The following is a 12,618-nucleotide window of genomic DNA, read 5'->3' on the forward strand; positions in this document are numbered from 1 at the left end:
TTTGGTTCTGTTTTCCATCTTTTATTGTTACCGGATTTTGTCAAGGAAGTTTTCAGGGGGAAGAGAAAATTCAAGTAAATGTAATGTCTTCCCTCTGCAGGATTTATGAACGTGTCATTGATCCCCCAGAAACGAATCTGACACCTGAAAGCAATTTATGGCTTGGACAGAGAAACAGGAAACATGGTTTCTTTAAGGTAAGCAGATATGAAATGGCATGTGAAGAACAAAGTAATAAATAGTCAACATGATACTTGTTGATATATAGTCAACAAGTCACTTGTCTTAGACTCATGAAATATGATATGCATGAAATTTGGTAGGAACTGTGGGCAGTTTGTAAACAGCTTGTTTACAAGGTGAAAAGTTTCTGGTATTTATTCCAGTTTTGGATAACAAGCCACAGCACGAGTGTTTATCTGTGAAAGGAGTCCGCAGAGCAGCAATAGGCCAATCTGCCTATGCTCAGTCTGGGCATGGATTTGTTGCCAAGGTGATTTACCACCCACCCGGTTTCCATGTGAAGCTGTCACTTCCTAAGGCAGTTTTACAAGTTGCCTCTTTTCCGAGGATGTCTCTTCACTGTCCCCAGATTTCCAGCAAGCCAGGACAATGGTGCTGAACTTATTTTGGCATAGTAGCCAGCAGTTTTAATTGTGAAGCAGAGGTAAAAGCCAACTCCTGACTTAAATGATAGTCTGAATGATGGTTGCTCTGAACCTACAGTGCATTTCATCCTCCAGCAGCTGAGCTGTCACTGTGAAGTGAAATTGATAGTATTATTTTATTCTACAGCTGTTGGTTTTTTACCTCATCTGCTTCCAACTATTCCACAGATGGTAAACATATGTTTATAGCTACAGAGGAAAAAGAAGAAGTTATATTGGAGTCGCCCGCCTTAAATTCTTATTTTATGCAGGCAGTCAGAGCCTCAGAACTCTGGGATATTATGTGTTTGTAAATTAATATTTCTACGTGTTAACACTTTGGAAACAGCAGGGTAGCTAATGATATGCTAATGAACTGACAATTTTTATTGATCATAATGAAAGCCGACAAGTGTCTTACTTCGCTTTTTGTGTGCTTGAATATTTTACTAACTTTCTTCAGGGCAGAAATGTAATTGGTTGTGGTTTTTTTAATCCTGCTTGAGAGTTTCAGAAGTCTTACTTTTTTTACATTACTCATTGCAAAAACTTTTTTTTTGCCAGTTTGTAAAGAGTACACATCTCTTTCCGTATATTTATATGCTCAGCAGGATTTCCCGTTCTTTTTCAGAGCAATTTGTTTCACTGTTTTAGCATATTAAAAAAAAGATATGTTTTCTTTAATGTAAACAGAGATCTGCAGGGAAATAAGAGCATTAAAAAAGGATTAGCGTTTTTGTATGTGTTGGAGCCATGAAAATGTGTGTAAGGAAAAGCAAGCTTGTTGCATGAATGATCTTTTTTCTTTTTTCTTAGATCTTTTGTTATTGAGATTGTTACTGTTCATTTTCTTATCTCATCGCTCTGTCTATACCTGTGATCTTCACCTTTTGTGGCTCCAGTTCTCAGCTACATCCTGCCACAGTGGGGAGGGGCAGAGGAAGAGGGAAGGAGAGGGAACAGCCTGGGGATTGGGGAAGTCTGGGTGGGAAGACTGAATTGGGGAGTACCATTCCTAAACCAGGACAGCCTTAACTGGTGGCCAGTGAAGGGTGGAAATAACAACAGAGCCAGAATGGGTTGATAACTTGTTTGCTTGAAGCACCTGTGGTATTGTGGTAGGGTGTGGAGCACTGGCCACAACTTTGTTGCCTGGCTTGTTCATGTGACCGTGGTGCCTAACCCTGTATATGTCCCCTAAAGTGACCCTCACAATGGTCTTTTTCAGTGCAGGGAGAGGGATCAGCATTACTTTGTTGCTGATCCGTGTGATATCTGCTTATGACTTGATAACATCAAGGGCAATGAGGGTTATTTTGGATGTGTGTTCAGTCTGGTTCTCCTGCCCTTAGCTAGGGTTCTTTGGTGGTAGGTCCATTAATGAGAAGATAATAATCATATCTAGCTTGTGGGTTAAAGAGGGGAGGGGGATGATTTTCCACAGCTTTTCACCCCTTTTTCCTCCTTCAGGCCTGTTAAAATGGCTTTTGAGAATTTTTGATTTTGTTTGGACGTTAATGAAGGCATGTTCCTGTTGCTGTGCCTGCTATGTTTTCTCAGTATGGTCTAGAGTACCATGTTTAGAGTCAGGACAGAGATTTCTGGGAGGGTCATTCAGAGATCTGCCTGAGGGGGAATAACCGTGAGTGTCATTTAACATGGGAGAAAATGGGCTGGTATTTAGAGAAATTCTCTCCTCCAGTGTTTTGGGAGTTCACCCCTGAACAACCACAGGACTCTGATAAAGTGACAGTATTTGCAAAATGAATGCTCTTGGTGACTCCAGAAAGGAGCAACTCGAGCAAAGGCAAACCCCTCCATGGAATTGTTTCTGCTCAAGGAACGGGGTCCACTTGGTGGGTAATGCAGAGAGACAGGGTAACACGACGTGTACCTCAAGGGGATTTGATTTTTGGATAAGCACATTCTGTACTGTTGAACTGTATGTATAATATTGGTTGCTGCCTGACACTGTCACTGTGTGTGATCACTGCCATGGGCTGTGATTGTGCAATGGTGAGCTCCTGGTGCAGCAGCCAGCCAGCAGCACAGCAGCCCTCCTGTCCTGGGAGACATCTAGGGTGGATAGAACCCACAGCCATGGACTAAATGAACTCAACAGACATCTTGGAGGGCTGGCCATTGACTATGGAAATGACACCTGTGATTGAGTATGTTTATATATCTATATAGTTGAAAGGTGTAGGATCTGGGTGGGACATAAGTGGTATGGAATAAGGGGTGGATAAATTAAGGCTATTGTGGTTTATGAATGGTATTCTCCAGTTCAGTACCCTCCACCAAGACTCTCTCAAACCACACCTTGCTCCTTCTCACTCCTCCTTTCCTTCCCCCCTTCCCACTGTGGTGGAATGGAGTTCAGAATAAGAGGTACAAAAGGTGAAGATGATGGGTGAAGATAAGAACAATTTACTGGAAAGAGCGATAAGATAAGAAAATGAACAGTAACAGTAATATTATTAGCAAAAGCTACAGGGAAAGAAATGATTTACACATTCCTGCTAATATATGGTACCAGATGGCTCCCTCCTCCATGTTTTCTTGACCACAAGGAACTCCTTCTCCGTGGAAGAGAATCCCTTCTCCTACCTCCTGCAGTGGTGTGAGTGCTGTAGAATAATCACCATGTCCCAGCCATGCTCCCTCCTGGCTACTGCAAAAATTAATCATGTGCTGGACAGAGCCAGGACAGCCACACAAACTCAGGGCTTGTTTCAGGGCTAAGGAATACCATTGTCATCAGGTTAGGAAGCTTAAGAAAATGCAGCTGAAGACAGAAAAAGATTGATGCCAGATATCTATTGAACACTCTCTAGGATGGATCTGATTGCTGTCCGGATCAGAATTATCTACAAAATTTGTTTTATTACTGAGAAGAACCCTTCCCCCTAAGGGTCCCTCCAAAGAGCTAGTGCAGAAATGAGCTTATTAATACCTTGGTGAGAAGGTGATTTATGTTGCAAGACAGTAGTTTTCATAACTACCAGAGCAGGCTCTATTGATCCTGCTTGTGCCTGGGGATTGTATATTAGGTGCTTGAGAAGCATATTGGTATTTTTATTGCACAATATAATGTATATAATTTATATAGTCATAGAACTCTGTAATAATTTTGGGCTGGGAGTTGTATGGACCAAGATTGTCTTAGTTTGGAAAGACAGCTGTCTGCCAGGGAAAAGCCAGAGCTTCCCTTGGAATGGACAGTGTAAACACCCTCCCTTCAAATTATTATAATTCTGAAATTAGGGAGCTGTCAGGCAAAGATATGGGAATAGGAATAAGAGTTCTTTACCAGGAATATTAAAAATGTAGCAGTACAAAAAGGCAAACAAACCAAAAAAGAAAAAAAACCACTGACAGAGTTAGGACACGAACTCACAAACTGACACCCTGTTGGTCAGGGTGTTGGGAGCAGTCCAGTTAAATCCTCCTGGACTGACAGATGTGGTTCTGCTGAAATAGAGATGATCCCATAGAAGTGTGTAGTCTCTTTCTGAAGGTCAAGTGGTGATGAGATGGATCTGGTCTTCCTCTGGGAATCCACTGGAAACAGGCTGCCCTCGTGTTCTGAATCTTTTGTCCAGGTTTTATTCAGGTAGGAATGGTTGGCTCCTCCCCCTGGGTGAAGCACCTCCCAATGGTATGATGTAATTGTATCAGCCATGCAGTGAGCCTCGATGGCCCATTAACAGCAGATATCCCCTGGAGGGAGGATGGGTCATGGAAGAGATACGAACCCTGCCCAGTTGGTTTTAACAGCTGGCCTAGTAACAGAAGGCACCTGCCCCATCCCTCTGGAGTTATGAGATAAAGAAAAACACTTCTTCAAGCACTTTCAACAGGTGGGAATAGAGCACATCTTGCATTGCAACCCAGGACGAAGGTGAACCTCAGTGTAGTGCTGTGGGCAGGTGTTCAGGTGCCTGGCGTGGCTGCCCTGAATGGAGCAGCACAGTGTGGATGGAGTGCAAGCCTGGGCTCTTGGCATGGCTTTGCCAAGGCACAGGGGTTTCAGGCACATCTGCTGTGGAGCCTTTCCCAGCCCTGGCTGCTGTGCCTTGCACAGCTGTGTGGATCACGTGATCTCTGTGGTAGAAGGAGTGTTTAAAAAGGATGAAAGGCAATGGAGGAAATGAAAATGCAGATGTGGAGAGCTCATGGAATAGATGAGCGTTTTCACAGAATGTGGGAGGACTGTTCTATTCAGTAGATATCTGAGAAGTGCAATAAACTGGGCTTTTTTGCGTTATGTTCTCATGTGATGAGCTTGATATTTAGTGCTGCAGACTGAATTCCATCGTGTAGCTGGTAATCTGCCTGCACCAGATGAAGGCTCTTCAAGCTAGCAAGTCCTGATGCTGAGCTGAAGCTTTGATTGTCATTAGCCAAATGTTTTTTTTGATAACATGAAGGTGATGTCTGCTTGGGAAGGGGAAAACTGGAAAGATTTTGACCACTGACATTACACTCTTAAGGACAAATCCAAGCTCTTGGTGGCCTAGACTTAATGCTGAAGCAGGAATAATTGAGAGTTTTTTTCGTATTTGTTGCAATAATTATGGCTGTAATAAGTGTTTTCCTACAATGAAGTCTTTCTATTAAAAAAATATCAGTAAAATTTCTGCCCTTGGAAAGTTTACTTCTATGTTTGATCATAATAATTCATTTTCAGATGGTTTATAGACCTAGAAGTCATCTATGTTAGTGAACTGAAGTTCATATACATATGTTATTACATAGTAATACTCTTTCATGTAGCCAGAAATTAAGACAAATAAAATAGTTGTGTTTCTTCTTCAGGCTATGTTTAAATGCAAATCTTTCCAAAAGACAATTGAGCATTGTGACTCTGATGCAACAAAAACATTTGAAGATGAACCTAAAGGAAAAAAAAAAAGCTGAAGAAAAAAAAATCACTTCTCTCTGGATGGTTTCTTGCTAGCTAGGCAGTATGGTCTGGTGGAAGTTTGTAGTCTCTTTTTACTCTTGGTTGAGCTTTTCACTGCAGAGGCTTAAGTGTTGAAGTATGTTTTTATGCCTCACCTAATTTTTCACTGATGACTGCTGATGAAAAATATGTAAAATGGTTTTCAGGATGTTTCATTTCCAGTGACAGTATTGCTTCTTATTACTTAGGGTTTCATTATTCTCCTAGGTGAAAAGGTTAATAAATGTATATACTTCTGCAAGAAAGACAGAGTGATCTGATTATCTCTGTTAATATTTTCAGTTAATATTTGATCATGAGACAGTAAGCAGGAAACAGTGCTTGCTGATTACATTCTACTCTTTTAACAGATGAGCATGTAAATGTTACTTGCCTTGCCAGGCTTTAAGGACTATTAGAGGTCTCTATTTATGGGTGGAGTGTGAGTGCCTATGAGCAAGTGATGATGTCCTTGGTCTGCAAAATTCACTCTATTGCAATTTAACTGAAAATTAAAGCACAGTCTGGCAAATCAGTAATTTAATTAGATAATAACTGCTGCCATGATAAATTTCTTCTCAGATTAAAAGTGTGTCTGTGAGAAGATAGAGCTGTGTCACAACATCTGATTAACAGTCAGGGGGCGTGCAAATATCAGCACTAGAAGTCCCTTGATTTCCTTTGCTCTTCTCTCTTAGTGGCCACGACATTATTAAAGCCAGTGGATCCTGTGGAATAATTACATTGCCCACTCCAAAATGCAGCAAATGCTTTGTCCTGAGCTTAAAAAAACCAAAGACAAGTTCTAGCATTTTCTGGACTGTCAGAAATGCCTGGGGTTCTTCAGGGCCCAGGTGTGCAGGGACACACTGGGCATCTGCAGCTTCCACTGGTGGGGGAGTATCTTTGCAGGCCAGGAACTCCACACTGGGCAGTGGACCTTTGGGTCCTGCCTCCCCACTGTTGTGCCCAGTTTTGTTTATGTTGGTTTCTTATCTTCTTTTCTTCCTGTTTAGAGCCGGGATTAATACACAGGAGGTGCAGTTTTCATGTTCAGACTCATTGGTATTAATTCTTATCCGTAGTACAGTCTCACGAGTTGTGAGCCTTAACTAACAAAGTAGAAAATGGAGATCCTCTAAATCTTTCCAAGGTTAAGTGTAGATTACCCAATAATGAGATATATATATCTATATCTATATTATTTATAATTTTGACCCAATAATTGACCACCCAAGGCCCACAACGTGGACCTTTTTCACCCAATTAAAAAAACCACCCAAAACCAAGAAGAAGGTCTTAGACAAAGCCTTAAATCTTCCATATATATTACTATATACTAAACCCCCAAATTCAAAGTTTTTCACCCTGTGAGATCACACAGTACTATTCAAATCACACACCCACAACCCCAGTGCTATCACTCAATTTTGGAAGTCTGTTCCACAGCCTCAGGTCAAATGTGGTGCTTGCTTGCAGGTCAGTTCCTGCTAGCACAGAAAGCTTGAAATTTTTGGCCTCCAGGGTTCCAGCAGGTTTGGGAGCCTCAAACAGCCTGTACTGCCCTTCTGCCAGTCTTGCACAGGGCATCTCCCTGCCTGCCTGGGCTGCAGAGAGCATGTAATTCTGATTTATTCTGACTGACGGCACGATTACCCCAACTGCCTGTTGAGATATAGGGCTAGGAGGCTTAATGAAACCAAGCAATGGAAGTGTAAACTTGTTACTTGCATCTGGCACTGGGTACTTGTCTTTTCAGTGTTTGATTTCACAGTCTTACTTGGCTAAAAAAATAAAGGGTTTTACTGTGTTTTCTTTTTGTCTTTTGGAAAAGTGTGTCATCGGCTTGAGCAATGGATATCATTTCCCTGCTTTTTTCACCAGCCTCACCCCATTTAAAGACGCTTAAGCTGCTTATATTTGGTGATTACAAAAGAGAAAGCAGCATTATTGCTGTAATATCCAAGCACACAGAGAGATAGGAGGAGTTGTTATATTTTGTTCATCTTCAGTTATTTTCCTCACAAGTAGAGTGAGCTGGTAAATTTTTTTTCTGTCCACTGAAGAAATGACTTGTGAAAGAGCTGGTACAGATTGAAGTGGATGTTTGTAATCTGTATTACCAGTTTTCTCTTCTTTTGCAAAGGGTGTTGTTCAAGATGTGAAAGTCATCTTTATACCTAATGGATATATAACACAGTGCCCTAATCTGAATCGCAGTAAGTAGCAATCTTTTTATTCTCTCTATTTTAGTTTTCTCATACAGATTGTTTCCTTTAAAAATAATACTTTCAGGCTTGTTATTTTTGCATGTGTTGACTTCCAGAAGGCAAAAATTCTATATAAACAGATTGCATTTTATGTTCATGTCAATCTAGTGTGATAGATTTTTGTTTATTTATGGGTTATTGTATCTCTCCTTCTTTTCTGTTTCTTTTCAATCTTTCTCTATTGAGCATGCCCAACCTGCAGTGATTTCTTAAGTCTGGTGCAAGGAATCATGGATTTGCAAGAACTCTTGGCGAAAATGACTGCAAAAGTAGGTACCTAAGCTTCTTTTTAGTTGCCTATTTCCTTCCTTTCCTTCCCTAAGACAAAGATCAAAGTATTTATTCTATATGCCATTCTTTCACCATGAAAATTATTCTGAATTTTCATAGTAGAGCCAATTTTTTCCTTGCTGCCTGCAGTTGTCTTCAGGATATAGCTCCATGGTTGTTCCTTAAGCTTAATAATGTTTCTGTTGTCTGCCTTATTATTTGTAAAGTAGTGACAAAATACCCAGTTTGATTTTTCTGTAAGAAGCCTTAACTTGATTTCCCTTTCCATGCTGAGGGGTAAATGCAGAAACAAAAGAGTGAAAACCCTCAATAATTTCCTCACCATGTGATGCTGTCGGAGGAGGGATGTTTTCTTGTGAGAAGTCCTGTGAAGTCTTCAGGACAGATGTAGTCTCCTTCCTGGGAACTGAAGTGAGGCCCCAAACTGAAAATGTCTTGAACCTGCTGACTGTGCTGACTTTGACAGCATCTTTGATCAATGGTTCTTATCAGTGTAAGAGTTAATTCAGCTCCAAGTGATGTGGTGTGTGCTTGGGTTTGTGTGGAGGTTTTTTTTTTTTTTTTTTTTTTTTTTTTTTTTTTTTTTTTTTTTTTTTTTTTTTCCCCTTTATTCTCCCCCACACCCCCAGCTTTGGATCATGAATAGGACGAGCAAGAATCTATAAGTGTTGGGGGTTTTGTTTCTGTTTGCTTGAAATTTTGGAAATTTTCTTTAGGTTCTGCTCCTACAATACACGGGCAGCCTCAGTGTTAAGCCAAGGCCCTTCAGCAAGGCTGTGCTCAAGTTTTCAGATAGGAAACTGTTTTAGAGGTAACCAAACGCCTAATCTGTGTTAAAGGAGGATTTGAACACTTTTTGAGTTGAGTTTTGTGGTAGAGGGCAGTTAACTGTGTCTTTTGAAACAGAACTTACATGTTAATTACTTAGATTTAAGTGCAGATGCAACCAACCTGTAGATGTCCTTACTCTCAGTGTAGTTACTGTAGGAATTTCCAAAATAGGATTTCCATAGCAGTACTGCTTGTGTAAAGAAATTACACCTTTTAATGCACTGCCTTCAAATGCTCTTTCCCTTCCCAGTAGGAAAGGGGAAACTTTTTTGGAGAGTGTGTGCATTATCCTGGCAATCCTCTTACTCAGCTGACATGCTTTGGACAGGCTGGATCCGAATGCAAAATGGGAAGCTTTTATTTCAGTTTTCTGCTTTTACTGTGGAAGAGAGGCAATTATTTTGAGCCCTGCTGGTGGTATGAGCACGTTCCAATTATGCAGTGTACTGAGTAACTTGCTTTTTCTGATGTTAATTATATTTTTGCTTGCTAGTACTTTATGAGGGGAAGCAAATAACACAGTATTTGCACTGCAAAGACTCTGCACTTTCATAAAGTGGTGCTGGCATAATCCTTCATGGCAAATTCCTTTTCTGTTAAAGCCGTCCACCGACTGTTTCCTTGCAGTTGTTTCCTGTTGTCCAGGCAAAGTGCATGGAGCAGGAAAGGAAATTAACTTAGTAGACAAATGCAAGCTAAAAATGTGGGTCTGGAGGGAAGCATTAAGGTTTGTATCTGCCTTTTAAGTCCTACCCACAATAGCCACGAATTACTCATGTAGATACAAATGTGTTTTGTGGGGATGATGCACGTCCAGGCTTTGAAGGGTTGTGCAGCTGCCTGCAGGGATCCTGTCTGGCCTGGCAGGTGGTCAGAGGATGGCTTCCTGATGTACAGGAGTGAGCATCCCTGGCTCCTGAGCCTGCACAGAGAGATGCAGAGCACGAGCAAGATGTCTTGAAAAAGTGGTTTGGTGTCTAGCTGTTGCTTTTAGGCTCCACTATATCCAGGATTTCAGCTTCCCTCTCAGTCTGTGTTTGGTTGCAGCTGTATCACAGCATTGAATGGATGAGCAAGTGTTTGCAGGGAATGTGTATGTGCAATTTATATAAATTGAAATGATGGAGACTCAGAGCGGGGCTTGCCTGGAAAGGAAACATCCAGCTGCTGGTTTCGGGCTCTGATAATTTTAGTGGCTCTGCAAGTTATGCAGAATGAAAGTAGGAAAGGGAGGTTCCTCATTGCTTGGGCTGCACCTCTGCTGAGTCTGGGGGACTCAGGGTGGGACGCAGGGCCTTTGTGAGAGGTCCTGCAGAGCATTGGCTATGGCAGATTGTCACAGAGTGCTGTGAAAGGAGCATTTGATCATGACTTACAACAAGATAACCACCCTTACGTCCTCTTCTTACCTATGTTTTGTGAAAATGTAGCTTTTGAAGACTAATAAATGCTAGCTTTTAAACCTTATTTTATTCTTGGTGTAATTTGAATTAATTCTGAATCTTGCCAGTAGGTATGTTCAACTGATATAACTGTGTCCTTAAATAGAGACACACTGTATGTCAGGGTGTTAGAATCCAGCTAAAATGTTAATTTGCTGCAGGAGAGAGGGATTGTGCTACATTGCAGCATTCCCCACTGCTGGGCTAGAGTACTGTTAGTTCCTCTTTAAATATAATGGCTAAAATAATTCATGTGGCTTTAACAATCTACTGAAATCAGTCTGGACATCTCCTGTGCTTCTTTGAGTGGAATATTACTTCTTTTGGTAAATTATGAGCCTCCACTAGAGTGTGCTTTGTATTCAGATGTGTTTGTTACAAGGAGACTTCCAGCACAGAAATTTCCACTGAATCTTTCTTTGCTGGAAGTCAAAAAGGTTCAAGCTTGACTTTGATTAAAATCAAGAAAAATCAAGCACTTGAGTTCATTCGTGGACTAGGCAATCTGGTTTATTTACATCATGGGTTTATACAGCCAGAAATACTTTCATGAATCACAGAATTTTCCATGTAAATTTTAATGGTTTTAGTTGTGGATTGATGTTTTTTCTCCCCTGCTAAATATTAACCCTGTATTTCTATTGTAACAGTAAGGAATGTTCAGAGTTAGCCACAAGCCCAGAATTTATTCCAGGAGCATGGCTTCTCCATGGATCATAGTGTGGGATTACCATGTAGTAACTCCATCAAAAGAAAAAAAAGAGTAGGGTTTAGTCCAGACATGCTGATTTCCTGGTTCAGTGTTTGGAAGGTTGTAGTCAAAATTGGTTTGGCTAAAAGTAAGTCTGCTGGTTTTTTGCTTTTTTGAATCATGTGTTTGAATTGCAGAAATCTCATCAAGTTATTTCATTTATAGTTAAATTATGCAGAAACAAGACTGAGTCAATTGGAAGACTGTCATTGTGAGAAGACTTGTCAAGTAAATGGATTGATCTACAGAGACAAAGACTCATGGGTTGAAGATGATCACTGCAGGAATTGCACATGCAAAGTAAGAATTTCCGAAGCGTTTCAAGGATAGGATCTAATGAAAATGTGAAAATGGCCTTTGAATACATAATGTTCACTCTGAGAATTACTATGTTTTTAGTATGCATCTAGTGGCAGCATGGACAATAGAGAGGAAAATGGTGAAATAAATAAAAATTTGACATTGCTTATTTGTGAGCTTCATACACAAAATTTGCTTTCCCTTGATAATGCTTTCTTATTTGTTCTAATTATAGCTGTGAGGACTTTGTGGTTTTGGGGTGAAGGGGTGGCATTGTCTGTGTGGTTTGGAATTGTTTTCACTGCAGTAGCTTTTTCAAAAAAGGAGGCATTATCTTAATAGTATTCATAGATGCTTAGTTGCATCTTGCATGGTAACAACTTGCAGATTCATTTTCAGCATTTATCAGACTGAAAAATACAAGGGACAGAAAGAGAATTAGTATGTAAAACTTGTGTCTTTGAAATAATTTGATAAATATCTGACGAGAGCCTTTGTTTGCTCAGGAAAATAGAAGCCTGATCATTAAAAAACTCAAAGATGATTTGAGCAGTGTACAGAAAGGAGGGCCTATGTTCTTGACTTGCGTTTTCCAGTTAATGTATTTTGCTCTGAGAATGGGGGGCAAAACCAGTAATATGTATCAGAATACTGAAGGCAGTTCACCTTCAGCTGCACCTTGGTTCATTTTGTAGCTGGGTGGGATTTAAATCTGTTACTGAAGGACAAGTTTTAATCTGGAATGGTATTTTTCACTTATTTAAGCAGTCCTCAGTGTTTTGTATAGAACACTCCCAAATTGCAGCAGCAGCTGAGTTTTGTCTCAAACCCCTTTGCTCAGAGTGGAGCTGTGGAATGCCGCAGGATGTCCTGTCCCCCTCTGGAATGCCCTCCCGACGCTCTCCCCGTGCACGTGGAGAGTCAGTGCTGCAAGGTGTGCAGGGGTGAGTACAGCACACACACGTTCTGCCTTCTATTTCAGCAGAGTTAAACTTGTCCTGCCAGCAGGCACGTTTTGTAGTGGTCTTCAGAGGTCCTGGTAATTCAGGTAACGTGAGTCATAGCGGCAAATGTGGTTTAAGAAGAAAATAAATAATTACTGAGAAATGAATAAGCATTGCAAATTTCTGGGGTACTA

At 40.7% G+C, this 12,618-nt stretch overlaps 1 protein-coding gene across 2 annotated transcripts in view; it reads left to right on the forward strand.

Annotated features, from left to right (window-relative positions):
* The window catches only part of NELL1 (neural EGFL like 1), a 297,295-nt gene that overhangs the window by 60,143 nt on the left and 224,534 nt on the right, over positions 1-12,618 (forward strand). For both annotated transcript variants that reach the window (XM_066320542.1, XM_066320543.1), the window contains exons 4-8: positions 101-197; positions 7,742-7,814; positions 8,052-8,134; positions 11,346-11,480; positions 12,322-12,424. In XM_066320542.1, the coding sequence (XP_066176639.1) occupies positions 101-197; positions 7,742-7,814; positions 8,052-8,134; positions 11,346-11,480; positions 12,322-12,424 (491 nt within the window). The remainder of the gene's footprint in view (positions 1-100; positions 198-7,741; positions 7,815-8,051; positions 8,135-11,345; positions 11,481-12,321; positions 12,425-12,618) is intronic.

This window comes from Sylvia atricapilla, chromosome 6, assembly GCF_009819655.1.
Source record: "Sylvia atricapilla isolate bSylAtr1 chromosome 6, bSylAtr1.pri, whole genome shotgun sequence".
Taxonomy (NCBI): Eukaryota; Metazoa; Chordata; class Aves; order Passeriformes; family Sylviidae; genus Sylvia; species Sylvia atricapilla.